Genomic DNA, 18,617 nt, shown 5'->3' with positions numbered 1-18,617 from the left:
TAGAAGAAAATTAGGAAACATGGTCTTAGTTAAGATGATAATGCCTATAAAGTTTTGCTTAAACATTGAAGCCAAAGCTTGTTTGTTGATACAGAATAATGCGCTTTCGGGTGAACTAAGGCCAAGGTGTCTTGAGGCGTGGAAGGTGCCGTTTACAGAATGCAAGGTAGCTTGACTGCTAAATATGCTAAACGGCAAAATGGTCGACTGGTATGCTAAACTAGGAATTCTGAATCGAAAATTTAAAGGTTGTCGCCTTTAAAGCGGTTTAAGATACATAACTAATTCGATTTCATGTGGTACGTAGCCCCAACTGCACACGAGTGAAGATTACAGTGTAATTTTGTCTACAAAAAATAGAAACGTTAGCTTAGCTTAGACAGTATATTCCATACACTATATTACATTGATTTTGTATGGAAGCTCAATAATTTACAGGCCCCTTTGTTAATAAAAGTATCTATATTGTCCAAAAAGATTTAAATAAGATCTTAACTGAATATTCAAAACTAAAGACCACATATCCAATCAAATAAAGTAAGGTTGAATGGACTTGTACGTATTTATAAGACTTGATCGCCCAAAGTCCACATAGAGCCTAACAACTAAGCTTAAAAGAACCAATTCTCTTCCTCTTCCCCTTCCCCTTCCTCTTCCTTCTCCTCGTCTTCAACTAATGGCTGATCACAAGAACACTTCTTTCGAGGAAAAATCTTTCACAAGCTTAACCAATTGCTTACAAAGTTCATTAGTAATGGATTATAACTCACTAGAAAAAGTCTTCAATAATAGTTCCCCTTTCCAACCGATTTCACCGTCCAGTATGGGACAAATAGCGAATTACCCTTACTTAAACCTCAATCCGTATTCTCCAATAGTCCCTTCTTCCTCCAATGAAGCCGACCCTAAAGAAAGCCTCGGAGATAAGATCTCAATGGAGGATAATGAAGGAGACCAACGTGGTGTTGGTGAAAGCTCCAAGCAGTTGTGAGTTTTTTTCTTCTTTCATTTCACCTATCAAATGTGAACTAAGGGTGGATTATGAGTCCAAAAAACAATCCGTCAGACACGCTAAAAATTATTATAGTTGTTTAACCTTTGAAACCCTAGAGACTAATATGCTTTGTGGATGATGAGTATGGTTAGGACAAAACAAGGTAAAGGAAAAGGAGAGAAGAAGGAAAGAGAAGCTAGGGTTGCTTTTATGACCAAAAGCGACATTGATCATCTTGAAGATGGTTATAGATGGAGAAAATACGGACAAAAAGCCGTCAAGGACAGCCCTTATCCAAGGTTCACTTCCTCACTACATCCCAATTTAAATATTTTACTTGTTCATTTATATAGAAGTATATATAAATAATATGAATGCAAGAGTTATGTATGCGTTTTCAGGAGTTACTATAGGTGCACAACGCAAATATGTAACGTGAAGAAACGCGTAGAGAGATCGTTTCAAGATCCCTCGATCGTAATCACAACCTACGAAGGCAAACACAATCATCCGATCCCATCGAGTTTGAGAGGTCCTGTCGTCGCGGAACATCTATTAGGTAACCGTGAAAATGGTCTGCTCCGTAGCTTCCCACGTCACCATCAAGAGTTTCTTATGATGAATCATCCTCCGGTCAATTATCAGTCGGTGGGATCTGTACCGTACGAACATAGTCGTCTTAACTCTAGTAATCTACGAGAAGTTGTTGGCTATGGTCTTCTTCAAGACATTGTTCCTTCAATGCTTTTGAAACACGAATCTTGAAAGAGACAGAGAGAGATATCGAAATACTTATTTGGGTCATATATGTGGTGGGTATAATATGATGCATTTATGAATACATTTATATAGGTAGATATATTTACTATACATGTATGTGTATATATTTCACACACAAGACAACCTACTAATTATTTGGACTTTAATTAGTTCAGAAAATAGTTATGCTTCGTGAAGGTGACTGTGTTTTAAAATTCTTGATTAATTTGTCTTTAGATCAAGTCTCTGCCATTTTTGGTTGTTCACTTAGAAAAGCAAACGTTGTTGACTTATTGTTTAAGGAAAAACGTTCAAAAGTTCGTCTTCTGATTTTGCTACAACGACCGACAATATAAATATGATTCGACCAATTTTAAACGATGGTCCACTTACTGACAGAGTGAAAACCCATTGGGTCCTCTTTCACCTTCTCCATTGAGATTGACACCATGTTCTTCCTTGATGATCATGTTTTTCCCGAGGGTACACACTTTAAATTGAACTTTCCCTTTGTATGGACAATCAACTTCCACTATGTTCCCTGCTTCAATACAATGATGTATACGAGTCGAGGTTTTAAATATGATGGGGTACTCTGGGCTCAGACTATCACATCTCTTTGATACGTTTAACCAGTTAAGTAACTTATGTTTCTACAAATCTGGTATCGAAATATATTCCGAGGCAGTATAAAAAAAACATCAAAATGGGCAGATCCAACAAACGATTTTCACAAAACAAAAGAAAACTATAAGAAACATTTGGTGGGAGGAGCTAAAGCTACTCGTCTGCAGTAGCAGAAGAGTGGTGAGGGAACCTAGCCCAGACGTCTTGCCATGTCATCTTCCCCTCCGCGACTGAGCTCACCACAGAGGCTGCCTCCTCCAAGCTAACTCTGACTTGGTCTTTGCTGTCTCTTTCTCTGATCGTCACTGATGTATCCGAGTCCACTGTTATTGCAAATGGCACTCCCAGCTCATCAGTTCTCGCATATCTTTTCCCTATCGATGTACCTGTTCACATCCAACCCACACATATCTTCAGTTAGTTTCGAGATTCTATACAACTTCCAATCTTTTTCAGAACTGATTTTTACTTACCAGTGATGTCAATCTTATGGGAGATGCCAACAGAAGTGAGTTCCTTAGAGATCACTTTGGTTGCTTCCTCGAACTGTTGGTTCTGAACAAGCGGGAAAACCGTGCACTTGATGGGAGCCACAAGAGGAGGGAAACGGAACACGTTCAACTGCTCGTCCCCTGCCTTGCTTGGCCTTGTGCTGAAGCAATGCTCGTACAGACAATATATGATCCGACCAATCCCGAAAGATGGTTCAATCACTGAAGGTGTGAACACCCGCTGGTGCTCTTTCTTCTTCTCCTTTGAGATTGACACCATGTTCTTCTTGATGATCACGTTTTTCTCGAGGGTACACACGTAGAACTCCACTTCCCCTTTTGATTCCAGGCTTGCTTTCATCTCCATAGCTTCTTTCTCATTCATCGCCTACAACACATTTCACGAAACATGTTTCTTTAATAAAAACCAGTACCATGAGGCAAATAAGCTTTTTAGAAAAAATGATGAAGTAATTTTATACTACCTCCAAAGATTCAACTACATTCTTTTGATTTCCTTTGAATGCAAGACCCAGCTCTTTCTTCACAGGATTAATCACAAGTTTCTGAAAGAAAACAGAAACATATTAACAGTCAAGTTATAGAAACAGAGAGATGGGAAATGTTGACTCGAATAAATATATACCTCTACTTCTTTAGGTTCTGCATACTTCTCTTCAGCCACAAGAGCAACGCCACTTTTTTCCTGACATACAGCAATGTGTCAACATAACAATCTACCTTAGCAAATAGCTGACAAACGAGATAATCCTAAAGGAAGTTAGAGGTAAGTTTTATACCGAGTGAGCACGTAGGTCGTAGGCAGACCTATCTGCAATCCCAACACACTCGATCCACCCATAAGAGCTCTCAATTTCAGCATCCCAGCAGTCTGCTGCATAGTGGGCCATTTCATTTGCTAGATGTTGGCGGAAACGCAGACGTTCCTTGTCTATGCCAAGGCGGGTAAGGAACAGATAAACTCTCCCAATGAAATAACCTAAAGTTTCGTTGTTCACAGTTCCCTATTCAAATACAGTTTCAGACATCAATGAGAAATTCTTGAAACAGGGATCTGTGTGAGCGCATTATAGAATTACAAATTCTAACCCTGTGTTTAAAATGGCGCTCGCCATTGCCGCCATGGCGCGAGGCGCAGTCAAGCGATGGCTCTGTCGCCACGTACCACCTAGGCGAGGGTGGGTTCCGTAAGGCGCGCGCCATGGGTGCCTTGTCGAGAAGGCGAGCAAGTCGAAGGCGTGCGACATGGCGAGATTTACGTAAACCGTATCTAAACCATGTAAGCCTTAATTAATAATTAAATTCTAAGACTTAAAAAAAAAACTTGACCGTCGGGATAACCTAAACGTCTAAAAAACAATGAGAACCCTAGCTTTATAAAATAAAAGTTACGTAAAACATAAACATAGATCTCAAGGTTTTTTGCTTAAGGTTAGAACTCTCTAGTCTCTACTCTTTTGAATCTCGTTTATGCTTATTCTTCTTATAGATTCTAGTGTTCCTTTGTCACAGATTAGAACGTACTGCGGTTGCTTTGGTCGGAGTTTAACACACACGGTTAGTCTTTTATTCTCTGCATTTTTTCTGTTCTCTTTTTTTGTCTTCATTCTGTCTCATTTTTGGTCAATGATCACAGTCTAGTTATGGATAATAACTTATGATCAGTATGGTTATTTTTACTTTGATCACAGTTTTAATGTCTGATGAGGCTGGGGGTAGTGCTACACGTCGTGAAGTTGATCCAGGAAGAAAATATGGGATCATGTTGAATAACAATTCCAACTCTTGGAAGTGTATCTTCTGTAAGAACAACTTCAACGCTGGAATTTCACGTCTCAAGCAACACTTGAGAGGGGATCATAGGAATGCCAAAGCTTGTACTTTATGTCCACCACATGTGAGAGAGGCGTTAATCAAACACAAGCAGATGAAGGATGATGAGATAGCTGCTCGTAACTTGGCTCTCCAAGAAGAAGAAGAAGGTCTTGACGAGTATGATGAAGAATGCGGGAAAGAAAGTCAGCCGCGACGGTCTGTCCATGCTAAGAAGAGGAGAGTTAGAGGTCCACTGGACAGGTATGTGATTGTTCCTCCTCCTGATGTTTTGCAAGGAAGGAAAGATAGAAAGAGTACTCTTGGAGCTGCTTGTGATAAAGAGGCAAGGGAAAATGTATGTGGAGATATAACTAGGTGGTTTTTGGATGCTGGTCTTGCGTTCAATGCAGTCAACTATCCTAGTTTTGACAAGATGATTCAATCAATTGGGCTATATGGACCAGGATGTAACTAAAATATTAGTTTTAACTAAAATAACGTAACGTAAATGTTCTTCAAGGCGAGCGCCATATTGCGCCATGGCGCGCGAGGCGCAAGGCTCGGCACGTCTCGCCTTGGTGCGCCATGCGCCATTTTAAACACAGTTCTAACCTTAGCAACAGCTTCGCCAATGCAAAGTTTTTTCGCAGATTGGCCGGACATCTGTTCTTCTCTTGGAAACATGAGGAACTCCAACTTTGATACATCAGGGAATTTAGGATGCGACTTATTCTCAGGATCAACAAAGTGCTCAATTTCTGCCAGAGTGAATTCACGAACTCTAAGAAGACCTTGACGAGGAGATATCTGCGAGTAAAATATGCTACTTATTGAGAAACAGAGTCCAGGCTGATAAAACACATCCAATATATCAAGCAAAGAAGTAAGCAAATCACACCTCGTTTCTGAAGGCTTGACCAATTTGAGCAGCAGCAAAGGGAAGTTTTCTCCCATTGTAATAATACAAGTCCTTAAAGTTCACAAATATGCCTTGTGCCGTTTCAGGACGCATGTAACTGAGACACAACAACAGAACTGGTTGAACAAAACACCACTCAGTAAAGAAGGAAGTTCATGAACAATCATAAAATGAGGAACACTCACCCAGGAATCAAACCAGACGGACCGATGGATGTCTGAAACATCAAGTTAAACGGGTAAGGATCAGAGAGCGGGTTCTTGGTGTCGGGAGCAGTGATCCCATACTCCTTAAGCTTGGCACCAAGCTCTTCAGGGGAATAATCTTCCATAACAGCAAGAACATCCTTAAATTCAGCAGCTTTCTCAGCAGAGATGGTGAGATCTTTCTCCACCTTATCAGTACAATAGTCCTTGAGCAAATGATCCGCACGGTAACAAGTTCCAGTTTTCTCATCCTTGACCATGAGATCAGTGAACTTATCCACATGACCAGATGCCTTGAGTACAACCTCTGGTGTCACGCATGGACAATCTACTTCAAGCATGTTCTCCTCCAGAATGAAATGCTACAAACAAAAACAAGATCAACATCCATATAAGAATAAAGCTATCACATACTCAATCGGGTTTTGGTTCGGTTCACATTAACCGATCAGTTAGATTTGAAAATTAAATCGGTTTTGGTTCGGTACGCCTTAACCGATCAGTTAGATTTGACAATTCAATCGTTTTTGGTTCAGTTCGCATTAACCAATCAGTTAGATTTAAAAATTAAATCGGTTTTGGTTCGGTACGCCTTAACCGATCAGTTAGATTTGACAATTCAATCGTTTTTGGTTCAGTTCGCATTAACCGATCAGTTAGATTTGAAAATTAAATCGGTTTTGGTTCGATACACATAACCGGTTCGGTACGCATAAACGGATCAGTTAGATTTGAAAATTCAATCGTTTTTTAGTTAGGTATTCCTAAACCGAACGGTTTGATAAATGCGGATTTGAGAGTCTTTACCTGACGCCAGAAGCTGAGGACATTGGATTTGACGGCGCAGCCAGGAGGGCCGTAATCGAACAGCCCAGCTACGCCACGGTAGATCTTGAAGGCAGGAATGTAGAACAAGCGACGCTCTAGCGTGTTGACGACGGCTTGTCGAAAAGCCTCGCGGTTGAGGGAGCCGTTTCCGGAGCTTGTGATGATTGATTGGAGCTGCTTCTCGACGGTGGATTTCTCGAGCTTGAGTTTGTTGAGGAGGTCGATTGCGGCGTCGATCTCAGGCTTCGCTGCGCGGGAGGCCTTGAGAGCGCGTACGGCGTTACCTTGGGATTCGACGGAGGAGGATTTCTCGGAGAGAGATTGACGGAGAGATTGTTCGGTGGCGTCCATTGGGAATCTGGATAGTGGTGAAGCGTGAGACAAAAAGCAGACAAGGCGTATGCAGTAGAGTATAGCCTAGGAGGGTTTATGAAAAGATGAGATAACCTTTGGACTTAGCAAGCTGGTTTGTTCGGATCCACTCAATTTTTTTTGGGGCTTCTTCACAATTGTTTTAAAATCGATTACCATTAGGTATTTATAAGAACTTCGGTTTTTAGAGATATATGAAACCAGTCAGATTCTTTTCAAAATTAGTTTCGGTTTTGGTTCGATTCTTTCTAATTTTGATTCAATTCTGAAAAAAAAGTATTGAAAACTGGCTAACATTTTTAAAAAATTCAAATCATGTTAAGCTCCGATATACAGTTATGGTTTTCAGATAATTTTAGATGATCTTAAATCAATTAAATGAAAATATCGGATGATACAGGTTTTTAAATAAAATATTAGATAATTACATGGATCAGATTAAAATATTATATAATTTGAATAATTTCACATGGTTCAGTTTCAAGTAATTCAAATATTTTATCATATTATATATCAGCAGATATAATTTTCACTTTATAATTTATATTAGATATGTAATTATTTTAAAAAACGAAGGCGGATAAACTAGCACGCAGTGTCAGGATACAGCCGTCTTTCGTCGTTCACATGGATCAACATCTTCCAGTTTGGTTTACAGGATCAATATGAGTCTGTAATGTTGTTGACAAAAAAAAAAATAGAGCAATTCCCCTAAATAGACCATTTTCAAGTTTTTATCACAAAAATAGACCATAAGGAGGAAAATGACCTAAGTGTTTTATTTAATAGGTAAAAAACCTTTATATCCTAGATATATAAATACAAATAAGTAAAAGATTAAATAAAAAATAACTTTTTTATTGTTTCATATTATATGTTTTCAAATTCGATTTTTTTTATAAATTTCTTTTTTTTGGAATTTTGTTTTTTGAAATTTTCTTTTTGTAATTCGAAATACTTTTTGAAATTATTTTTCAAATTTTTATTTTCAAATTTTTAATATTTGTTTTTAATTTTATAAAAATTTTAAAACTTAATCTTAAATCCTCATCCCTTAATTCTAAGTAGGGGGGTTATTGGTTGTTGTATTTTAATGGATTGGAAAATCCGAACTAAATCTAGTGTTATTGGTTTTGTGATTTTCAAATATGTATTAAAATCATGTGTTATTGGTTTAACGATTCATAAATTTTATATCAAATCAAGTGTTATTCAATCGTACGGATTTACGAATATATTTGATTTTATAATGGATTTGTTTGGATTTTCTAGTTAAAAAATACAAAGACTCAAATCCGAGGGAAAACCTCCCGATTTGCATATTTTACTTGGATTTATAAATACTATATGGATTTTTAAATCAATCAAAGTGCTATTCTATGGTATTTCTCTATTAACTATATATAAATTATATTTCAAGTATTCTGGGATACTCATCCGATGGTTTGGGTTTAATTTAGTTTCAGCGTTTTGGATATAGGAAAACAAAAAATATTTGAATTCCTAGAGCACCTTTAACCAAAATGGGTTTCTGCATGAAATAAGGATGTGGGTCCCATGTTTTTTTTTTTAAAACGGTCACCAAAGTCGCCAATTACGGATACGTGGCGGCCCGCGATTGGTTCCGTTTTAATTTTTTTTTTTAAAAATCAGATAAAACAAAACAAACAAAAAAATTTAGAAACCCAAAATGGGTTTCACCCGATAATCATACTCTTATGAGTTCAAAACTAATTTTTATTCGGTTCGTTTCTTTGAATTTCAGATAAATACTAAAAGGCTTAATTACTATAGTGGAGTGTTGTAGTTAATCTTTTTGTGTTATAAAGGGATAATATGACCTAAATCGATTCAAAACTACTTTTTTTTAACTGGCTTTCATATTGAAATAAAAATGAAAAACTACTTTGATGGCTAAACAGAGAAAGCTCCAGAGAATGAAGACCATGAACCAAACAATCTCTGAGAAAGTCGTCGCTTTCCAAAGAGAGAGTTGACAACAAAGCTCGGGTAGAGGGCAAATGAAGGAATGGAGGATGCTCAGCAACAATACAACATAGCCATAGACGACTAAATGTATCTGCAGCTAGAGGTGTCAAATGGGCGGGCCGTCCAATGGTTGCCCATGTCCATATACAAACGGGCTTAATATGGACAAACCCATTTTTTCCATTAGTTTTCATTGGACAAAATGTGGAAGACCATTAAGAAAATGGTCTTTATTGGTTTTGGGCTTTATGGACGTGGACTGTCCAATGGTCACAAAACATAAGGCTTATAAAATTTAAGTTTTTCCGCTGAACTCGTAAAATCGATTTTTTCGCTTAAATTTTAATATCAAATTTTCCCGTCAGAACCAGAAAATCGAGTTTTTCTTCAAAACGCAAAATCGAATTTTCCCGCCAAAACCGGAAAATCGAGTTTTTCTGCCAAAACCGCAAAATCGATTTTTCTCGCCAAAACCAAAATTGTTGTACTTATGAACTTATGTATTATTGTACTTATGAATTTATGGATGAATTTTAATTTTATGAACTTGTATATGTAATTGTATGCTTATAAATTAAAATTTTCTTATATGGTCATTATAGACCCCATGGCAAAACCGAAAAATCGAGTTTCTCTGCCAAAATCAGAAAATCGAGTTTTCCGCCAAAACCGCAAAAATGAGTTTTTTCCGCCAAAACTGAAAAATCGAATTTTTCCGTCAAAACTGCAAAATCGAGTTTTTCCGTCAAAACTGCAAAATCGAGTTTTTCCGCCAAAACTGCAAAATCAATTTTTCCCACCAAAACCGTAATTGTTGTATTTATGAACTTATGTATTGTTGTACTTTTGAATTTATGGATGAATTTTAATTTTATGAACTTTTATATATAATTGTATGCTTATAAATTAAAATTTAAAATTTTCTTATATGGTCATTATGGATCCCATGGCAGCCCATAAAAATATGGGTGTTAGTGGGTATGGTCTTTAATGGACATGGTTCTTAATGGACATAGTCACTTTGCTGTCCACAAACAATGAATGGACAAATGGATATGGGCTAATGGACATGGGCTCGCCCAGTTTACAGCTCTATCTGCAGCTTTACAAACCTTCACGCGAAGAGCTCAGAAAACAATCACCCCAGAGCGTCGTGCATATCGGAGGCCCAAGATCAGAGAAGAAGGAGCTAAAAAAAAGAAAAGAGGAAGAGAGGAAAGGAGAGCCTCCGGCACCGGCTAGAGATTTCCGGTCACCGAAGCAAACTGGTTACTGCTTTGCTTTGTTTTTAGATCAGGGAGAGAAAGAGATAAGGTCTTAGGTCTTATTTACAAAATTTTCCCAAATCGATTCAAAACTACTACTTGTAAGAAATAAAACAATTGAAATGATTATTGTGAAAAAATGAAATCATATGTATATGTCTGCGTCGATAATTTTTATTTTATTGAATGAAAAATAAGAGTATTACAGTCTATGTTATTGATAATTCATGGTGCATGGATAGTTTTTATTTTATTGAATGAACATTAAGAGAATTCCATAGTAGTTCTCAAAAACAAACCAAAAAGTTATTTAAACTGAAACTATTATTTAGGTGATGATTGTTTACATGGTTTTTGGAATTTATTTTTTAGTTTTTAGATTTGGTTTTTACATTTTAGTTTCTGGTTTTTGAATTTTGCTTTTGCTATAGATTTTAGTTTTTCAAAAAAACTTGAATGGTGATTCTAGATTTTGCTTTTTGGTTTTTAATTTTTTTTTAATTAATTTCTTTTAAATATATTGGAATCTAAAGTTTAATAACTAATTTATTTAATTTTAAAGTTATTTATTTTTTTAAAGAACTTCACTCATAAGTTAATTTTCTTTTAAACAAACTTAAAATTACTAAAATAAATATCATTTTAAATAAGTAATACCAATAGAACTCTTAACAAATATGCAAAATTTACATAAACTAATTAACCAAATTTTAAATTTATTTTATCCAAATGCCTAAAGCACAGAAATTTAATAAAATGTTTTATTCTTGAAATAATACGAACAGTTTATTTTAATTCATGTTTGAACTTTGAAGTCATAGCTTTGTACTGTCATAGAAGAATTTTTTCAAAAATAATATCTAACTAGATTTTGACCCGCGCAGGCGCGCGGGTGTACATTTTGAAAAATATGTTGATATTTGTTTTTCATGTAATTATTAAGGTTTTACAAAATGAATCCAAAGAACAGAACCAATACCGATCCGAAAATATAGTACCAAACCCGAACATAAATTGATTAAAATATTCGAATTATTCAAAATTTTGTTATTTAGAGAACCAAATCTGATCCGAACCGAAGTATTCGGGTACCCGAATTTATCTAAAAATAGATTTATATACTTATATATATATTAATTATTTTTAGATTTAACGTATATAAAACATTAAGAATGATACTTTTAAATTGGTTTAAATACTTGAAAATATATATATAGATAGTCAAAAGTAAATATCTGCAATAGTTAAAGTATACTCAAATCACCAAAAATACTTAAAATAATTATTGATTCCGTATCCAAAACTTTAAATCAAACCAATTGATATGTTAAGCTTAGGTATTCTGACATATGTTATTCAAATTTATAGGTAATATATTATTTTATTTATAGATTTTGAGAAATTTAAAATAGATAATGATTTAAAACTTTAAAAATAATTTAAATGGGTTATCCAAACGCGAACCAAACCCGCAAAGATCAGAATCAAACTCAAACCAAAATTTAGAAACATCCTAACAGGGCTTAAATCTTTGACTCCGAAAACCCGAAACACAAACCGATCAGAACCAAACCCGTATGGGTGCCCGAAATCTCATCCCTATTCATTATTATATATTGTATACTGTCATCATATAATTAATTGTATTTTATACGTACCATCATATAAGTAATCATATAATTAATAGTATTTTATACGTACCATCATATAAATAATTACATATATTATATTTATAAAACTTAATAGGATATAAAAACGATAATTTGAGTTGGTATTTCAAATTGGGCTTTGTATTGTATTTTTATTATATATATTGACAACATTTTTGTATAATGGTTATTGAAAAATAGTTTAGTAAAAATCCATTTTTGAATATATGTATTAGTTTTTAATCAATTTTTGATATAAATCAACTTTAAATTATTATTTTGATTTGAAATATGTGTATAAAGTTTAAATTTTGTTTTATGGTTAGTTTAGAAAAGAAAAAGTTTTAGGCGATTAGATTGACCCGTTTTCGTATATTTTAAATCTCGTCCAGATAGATAGTTTTTTATAATATGATGGACTTTTAATTTTTCTTAAAAACATAAGTCCATTACTTTTTTTTTCTTAATACTACTATCCTTGTTTCCAAACAAAATTATTTTTTTTTTAAAAGACTACAATTTATGTTTCCAAACACTCCAAATTTTTTTAATAGTCTTATTCAAGTCTCCAAACACTTCAATTTTGTACTTGAGTTTTAATAAGGTAGATTATAAAAAATATAACTAAAGTTTATGAATTCTTACATAAGTGTTAAACTATAGGCTAATACACAAGATTCTTGCATTTCAACCCTTCCAATCATATCTAGAAACGTTACCAAAAAAAGCAAAAAATGTTGTTGGTTTTCGTTTTCGTTTTCTTTTGTCTTTCGGATACTGTGGTCTCATGTGATAAAGCATATATAGAGAGGTCAAAAGAATCAAAACAAATAAGATATGCTATGATTGTTTTTTCTTGATAATGTTGATTATTAGCGGTGATCTCATGAAAAGTGCAGTGTTACTCTAGATTTAGCACTTGATAATATTTCGATAAAAGTCTTCAATAACTTTATGGCGTTATGACGAAGCTTTGAACATTATTTACTGCAGCTAATCTCTAATCTTGATATATAATTCGTCTTTTCTAGTTCGCGCACGCCTTCCATATATAAATGCTGCATGGCACCACTGGTCGACGGATCAATTTGAAGATGTGACACAATTCAATTCGTCTTCCAAGTCGTACGTCTTCCAAGTCGTACGTGTTCCAAGTCGTACGTGTTCCCGTAATTTGAAGATGGAACACAACTATGTGCTATGTAACAAAAAAAAAATTATTTGCAATAGATAATGAAAAACTAAAAAGTGGAAGCAAACAAGAAATTTAAGCAAAATCGGTGAACACTGAGCTAAAGTAAGTGAACCCACGGGACTCATGATCCCACCTAAACCTCCCCAAAATGTCGAGATACTAAGACAAGAAAATGTATGTGTCACTCTTCTTTAGGAAGGGCTATATAAACCGTAGATGGACACAAGGTTCCATACAACACAACACATACATCAACATATTAACTATGAAGCTTCTTGGGCTCGCTTTAGTTTTTCTGTTAGCTTCTGCGAGTTGCAAAGCTGACGAAGAAATTACTTGTGAAGAGAACAATCCATTCACATGTAGTAACACTGATATTTTAAGCAGTAAAAACTTCGGAAAAGACTTCATCTTCGGTGTTGCATCTTCTGCTTACCAGGCATGTAACAAATGTTGACATACCATACTTTTTGACGTATAGAAAACACTATTCAAAAATGATAATATCTAACTTTGCATGGTTGTTTCTTTTCATTTCAGATCGAAGGAGGGAGAGGTCGTGGTGTTAACATTTGGGATGGCTTCAGTCACCGATACCCAGGTATGTCGTTTGCACGGTGACATCTATATATATCATATATGACAGGAATGTTGGTTATAAGTACTCATATTAATGTATTTGTAATTACTATCAGAGAAATCAGGGTCAGATTTGAAGAATGGAGACACTACTTGTGAGTCATATACGAGATGGCAGGTTAATTCTTCAGTACATTTCTAGATACTCATGACTGAACTATGTATACAAACTACGTGCCGATTGAGATGCAATCAAAATATGAAACTGCAGAAAGATGTAGACGTTATGGGCGAACTAAATGCTACTGGCTACAGATTTTCCTTTGCGTGGTCGAGAATCATTCCAAGTACGTACAGATTATCGATCAGTACATGTATATATATAGTTGGACGTGTTTTAAATGTACGATTTATATATACATGAGCAGAAGGAAAGGTGAGTAGGGGAGTGAACCAAGGAGGTCTTGATTACTACCACAAACTCATAGACGCCCTCCTCGAAAAGAATATAACTCCTTTCGTTACCCTCTTTCACTGGGACCTTCCTCAAACACTCCAAGATGAGTACGAAGGTTTCTTGGACCGCCAGATCATGTATGTTTATATTTGTGACATGCTTCTTATATTATTAATAAGAGAAGAAAAAGATGGTTAATTTTAGTTACATGCATTACTGAAATGATTCTATATTAATATGCACAGACAAGATTTCAAAGATTATGCCGATCTATGTTTCAAAGAATTTGGTGGAAAGGTAAAGCACTGGATCACGATCAACCAGCTATACACAGTCCCTACGAGAGGCTATGCAGTCGGAACAGATGCACCCGGTCGATGTTCTCCTATGGTTGATACTAAGCACAGGTGTTACGGCGGAAATTCTTCAACAGAACCCTATATCGTTGCACATAACCAGCTTCTTGCTCATGCCACGGTCGTCGATCTTTACAGGACCAAATATAAGGTGAATGCTGTCTCCATATGTGAAAATTAAGGTGGTGTCTAACATATCTGATTCTAATGTAAATATCACGTGACCAACAGTTCCAAAAAGGGAAGATTGGACCTGTGATGATAACAAGATGGTTTCTTCCATTTGATGAGTCTGATCCGGCCTCCATAGAAGCAGCTGAGAGGATGAACCAATTCTTCCATGGATGGTATATATATATATTACCAAAAATGTAACAGTATCTACTGTATTTGTATGTATGTATAATGGAAAAATATACATGGATCAGGTACATGGAGCCGCTAACAAAGGGTAGATACCCAGACATCATGAGGCAGATTGTGGGTAGTAGGCTTCCCAACTTTACCGAGGAAGAAGCCCAACTCGTTGCCGGTTCATATGATTTTCTTGGTCTCAACTATTACGTCACTCAGTACGCCCAGCCGAAACCTAACCCATATCCTTCAGAGACACACACTGCCATGATGGACGCTGGTGTAAAGCTCACATGTAAGTACCACACAATATTACTACTTAGTTACGACCTTTCTATATATTTTTTTTCTTCTTTTTGTTAACATACTTTGTGAGAGTATCAATTATTTCATCCTTGTGTTTACAGATGATAATTCGCGTGGTGAATTTCTTGGTCCACTGGTATATATGAATGAACCACCCCTATGATATCTCTTTCATTTTTTATTCTATTTGCAATATATAGAACACCACTGATTATGTTCTCGTGATTGATATGTATATTTGTTTGCTTCCCTTGCTCAGTTCGTTGAAGACAAAGATAACGGAAACAGCTATTACTATCCAAAAGGAATTTATTACGTGATGGACTACTTCAAAACCAACTACGGCAACCCTTTAATCTATGTCACCGAGAACGGTGAGTTCTACATACTACTACTCCTCTATTTTCATTTATACCACGCATAATATTATGTAACCACAAAAGTAGACCCATATTCAATCTACCGCAGGGTGAATAGTAATGAAAATAATTGTAAAAGTTATTTTACAATTATTGTATTTTCGAAATTGGTCCAAGAAACTAACTTACAAATATTGTGTAATATTTTTCATGCAATGGCGGCTTAATTAGGATTTAGTACGCCCAGTTCAGAAAACCGTGAGCAGGCTATTGCGGATTACAAGCGAATTGATTATCTCTGCAGTCATCTATGTTTTCTCCGTAAGGTCATCAAGTAAGTAATGCTACTATATGGATGCTTTTCTTCCAATGTTTATCAACTTCTTCTCTTTTTGGTAATATATATATATATATGATTGTTCTTGTTTTCAGGGAGAAGGGTGTCAACGTGAGAGGTTATTTTGCATGGGCTCTTGGAGACAATTACGAATTCTGTAAAGGCTTTACCGTCAGATTTGGACTCAGTTACGTTAATTGGGACGATCTCGATGATAGAAACCTCAAAGAATCTGGCAAATGGTACCAGAGATTCATTAACGGGACAGTCAAGAACCTTGCCAAACAAGATTTCCTCCGCTCAAGCCTCTCTTCCCAGAGTCAGAAGAAGAGGCTGTCTGATGCATGAAACACTTCCCCCCCTTCAAGATCATCTCCATGTCTCTCACTCTTTATACTTGCTCAACCGATAAAGAGCTTCTTCTACCTATAGTAATGTACTAAATAAATATTCTCAATAAAAAGATGATCAGTTACTAATGAATAAAAAATTTATCTACCACTACATTATGTCAAGTCAAGAAGATCGAGAGAGGGAGACAGAGGGAAATAACACAATTTAAACCAAAAACGTCACCCATACAAAAAAAAAAAAAAATACACGGTTTATGCGAGAAACTTAAGAGCAACCTTATGGTTGATACTAAATTTAGATATCTCAAACCAAAAATATTGTTAGTTTAATCTGTTTTTACCTAAAGTTCAATTTTATTTTTTATTTTTTAAGTCAATCTAATTGGTGAAAGACAATATGCGGCCATATGAGATTTGTTAAAAACTTAAAATCGTGTTAAAAGTTCTCGCATGCGAACCTGCTTCTCTTCTCTTTCGTGTTTTTTGTATTTTTGAATTTTTTTAATCTAAGATACTCTATCTAAAACGTATCCATTTTGTTTATCAATGTTATCAAGGTCTTATTTTTTTCGAGATTCCACATTGATATGTAAGACCATCCACTACAAGAAAACACGCCGAATTCCGACGGAGATTCCGACGGACGTCACAGGCGTCGGACAATTTGGACGAAATTCTGACCGATTTCCGACAAAAACAAAAAATCTGAAGTCGTCGGAATTCCGTCGCTAATTCCGACGAACTTCCGAGAAAACAAGGGTCGTCGGAATATTCCGACGACTTTTCAACGACATCCGATAAACAATATAACCGTTGTAGTCGTCGAAAAGTCGTCGGAATATCCGACGATTTTGGCCATCAGAATCCCCCTGTTTTCTTGTAGTGATCTCAACTCTATTTTATTTTTCACTTTTTTGCTTCATTTTGAAAGAACTTTTGTTCCAATTCTACCTCATTTCTTGCTTCAACAAAGCAATAAACAATATATCTTCAAATTTAAAAATATATCGTTCACGTTTTCAATTTTATAAGATAAAATTTTAACTATAAATTGATTCTTAATTTTTAGTTATTTTTATTTTGTCACCATAAATTATATAATATTAATTACCCAATCAATTTCAAAATTTTTGACTATTGTTTTCATCTAATATTAATTACCCAATAAATTTTGACTATTTAGCTTGATTAAGAAAAATCAAAGATAAATAGTCTCATATTTTTATTTCAAAACACTTTTGTTAACTCATAGAAAAATATTTTCTTTCTAAAATATGATATTCTTTGTTTGTTTCTTGTGTTATGTAATAATTTTATTAAATGATAATGTTTAATATATATTAAACTCTAATTGTGATAGATTATTGGTAAAATAATAATTGAGTAACATTTATAAATATGAAAAAGTACAAAATGTAATTAATAACTAATAATTATTGGAGATAGAATATAGTTAGAATATTCTTTTTACAGAAAATAAAAAAAAAACCATTGAAATAAATGTTATTTCATTTTTTTTTTATAAAAGTGAACTCTGAAAAATAAAAATGAAACCAATCTTAAGAGATGCCCTAAATCCATGAGTCTTTTTTTAATAAGAAAAATATATTTCATCAATATGTTGGAAGCTGAAGTAATATAAATAGTATCTCCTAACGAGAATTGAACTCAAATGGTGATATGTCTACTAGACAGATTTTTACTGCTAAACCAACATATAGTTGGTTCCATGAATCTCTTCAATCTTATTTTCCATATACAAAAAGAAAATAAATAATTTTAAAACTAACTCATGCACATTCGTGAATGTTTATTTTACGATAGATATATAGATATTTCTAAACACAACAATTTAGTAGTTGCATTTGTATTACTTTAGTGTATCGTTGAGACCATATATTGTATTACTGGATCATGTGATATATTTTTCTTATTAGATATGTGTTGGATGAGTTATGTAATTATAAATATGATTAGATCTATGTATTGATATGCTATATTGGGTCAAATTACATTTTGGGGCAAATTTAAAATCAGTTAAATAAGTGACCAGCTTGCAAATTTAATATTGTATTTAATAGATTGATATGGGGAGATTGTAACCTTAAAATATTTAATAGTTGTAAGTATTTCTTTTATATACTTAAAATTGATAGCACTGTTTTAAAAATTATAAAGAAAGATGGTTATTTAGGAGTGAATCTGGTGCATCATATGCAAAATCTTTCATTTCATCAGTTAAAGAATATTAAGGAGTATGTTCTGAATAAGATAGATAATTAATGATAATTTTAAATAGATAGTTATTAATTTATTATTAAGGCAATGGCAGGAGTTTGTAAATATTTAGATGAATTAAAGGGTATTTAAATAATAAGACAGATTT

General features: G+C 34.5%; 4 protein-coding genes across 5 annotated transcripts; 3 read left to right on the top strand and 1 right to left on the bottom strand.

Annotated features, from left to right (window-relative positions):
• Positions 1-476: 476 nt before the first annotated feature.
• LOC106364684 (WRKY transcription factor 71-like) lies at positions 477-2,073 on the top strand. The gene is made up of 3 exons (XM_013804209.3): positions 477-987; positions 1,147-1,293; positions 1,396-2,073. Exons 1-3 carry the CDS (start codon positions 677-679, stop codon positions 1,757-1,759), a joined length of 822 nt encoding a protein of 273 aa, XP_013659663.2. The 5' UTR covers positions 477-676; the 3' UTR covers positions 1,760-2,073.
• A 276-nt stretch (positions 2,074-2,349) lies between these two features.
• LOC106367376 (glycine--tRNA ligase, mitochondrial 1) lies at positions 2,350-7,240 on the bottom strand. The gene is made up of 9 exons (XM_022692654.2): positions 6,640-7,240; positions 5,812-6,194; positions 5,606-5,723; positions 5,320-5,514; positions 3,672-3,896; positions 3,518-3,577; positions 3,357-3,437; positions 2,854-3,259; positions 2,350-2,766 (listed from the first exon to the last, which is right to left on the bottom strand). Exons 1-9 carry the CDS (start codon positions 7,009-7,011, stop codon positions 2,534-2,536), a joined length of 2,073 nt encoding a protein of 690 aa, XP_022548375.1. The 5' UTR covers positions 7,012-7,240; the 3' UTR covers positions 2,350-2,533.
• LOC106367377 lies at positions 3,953-5,313 on the top strand. Of its 2 annotated transcripts, none has more exons than XM_013807144.3 (3): positions 3,953-4,171; positions 4,405-4,449; positions 4,584-5,313. In XM_013807144.3, exon 3 carries the CDS (start codon positions 4,589-4,591, stop codon positions 5,180-5,182), a length of 594 nt encoding a protein of 197 aa, XP_013662598.1. In that variant the 5' UTR covers positions 3,953-4,171; positions 4,405-4,449; positions 4,584-4,588; the 3' UTR covers positions 5,183-5,313. The 2 variants fall into 2 exon arrangements, with proteins under 2 accessions (XP_013662598.1, XP_013662597.1); XM_013807143.3 differs by having other exon boundaries at positions 3,962-4,171; positions 4,410-4,449.
• A 6,078-nt stretch (positions 7,241-13,318) lies between the features above and the next one.
• Positions 13,319-16,379, top strand: LOC106367375 (myrosinase-like). The gene is made up of 12 exons (XM_013807141.3): positions 13,319-13,569; positions 13,671-13,731; positions 13,826-13,887; positions 13,981-14,056; positions 14,138-14,303; positions 14,412-14,673; positions 14,754-14,869; positions 14,951-15,171; positions 15,284-15,318; positions 15,442-15,556; positions 15,773-15,875; positions 15,974-16,379. The coding sequence occupies exons 1-12, from the start codon at positions 13,396-13,398 to the stop codon at positions 16,224-16,226; spliced, it is 1,644 nt and encodes a 547-aa protein (XP_013662595.2). The 5' UTR covers positions 13,319-13,395; the 3' UTR covers positions 16,227-16,379.
• Positions 16,380-18,617: the final 2,238 nt, after the last annotated feature.

This window comes from Brassica napus, chromosome A9 (assembly GCF_020379485.1).
Source record: "Brassica napus cultivar Da-Ae chromosome A9, Da-Ae, whole genome shotgun sequence".
Classification (NCBI taxonomy): domain Eukaryota; kingdom Viridiplantae; phylum Streptophyta; class Magnoliopsida; order Brassicales; family Brassicaceae; genus Brassica; species Brassica napus.
Note: the sequence above shows the minus strand (reverse complement) of the source record. Positions and strands in the feature narration are given on the sequence as shown.

What these genes read in the sequence shown, in the direction of transcription:
- LOC106367376 (XM_022692654.2), bottom strand. Translation starts at nt 7,011, where the DNA reads ATGGACGCCACCGAACAATCTCTCCGTCAATCTCTCTCCGAGAAATCC. An exon ending in GTCAAGCCTTCAGAAACGAG is followed by an intron (nt 5,515 to 5,605) that starts GTGTGATTTGCT and finishes TTTTACTCGCAG; the next exon opens with ATATCTCCTCGTCAAGGTCT. An exon ending in TTGGCGAAGCTGTTGCTAAG is followed by an intron (nt 3,897 to 5,319) that starts GTTAGAACTGTG and finishes GTATTTGAATAG; the next exon opens with GGAACTGTGAACAACGAAAC.
- LOC106367375 (XM_013807141.3), top strand. Translation starts at nt 13,396, where the DNA reads ATGAAGCTTCTTGGGCTCGCTTTAGTTTTTCTGTTAGCTTCTGCGAGT. An exon ending in CTTCAGTCACCGATACCCAG is followed by an intron (nt 13,732 to 13,825) that starts GTATGTCGTTTG and finishes AATTACTATCAG; the next exon opens with AGAAATCAGGGTCAGATTTG. An exon ending in GTGAATTTCTTGGTCCACTG is followed by an intron (nt 15,319 to 15,441) that starts GTATATATGAAT and finishes TCCCTTGCTCAG; the next exon opens with TTCGTTGAAGACAAAGATAA.
- LOC106364684 (XM_013804209.3), top strand. Translation starts at nt 677, where the DNA reads ATGGCTGATCACAAGAACACTTCTTTCGAGGAAAAATCTTTCACAAGC. An exon ending in GGTGAAAGCTCCAAGCAGTT is followed by an intron (nt 988 to 1,146) that starts GTGAGTTTTTTT and finishes GAGTATGGTTAG; the next exon opens with GACAAAACAAGGTAAAGGAA. An exon ending in AAGGACAGCCCTTATCCAAG is followed by an intron (nt 1,294 to 1,395) that starts GTTCACTTCCTC and finishes ATGCGTTTTCAG; the next exon opens with GAGTTACTATAGGTGCACAA.
- LOC106367377 (XM_013807143.3), top strand. Translation starts at nt 4,094, where the DNA reads ATGGGTGCCTTGTCGAGAAGGCGAGCAAGTCGAAGGCGTGCGACATGG. An exon ending in GTAAACCGTATCTAAACCAT is followed by an intron (nt 4,172 to 4,409) that starts GTAAGCCTTAAT and finishes GTCACAGATTAG; the next exon opens with AACGTACTGCGGTTGCTTTG. An exon ending in GTCGGAGTTTAACACACACG is followed by an intron (nt 4,450 to 4,583) that starts GTTAGTCTTTTA and finishes CTTTGATCACAG; the next exon opens with TTTTAATGTCTGATGAGGCT.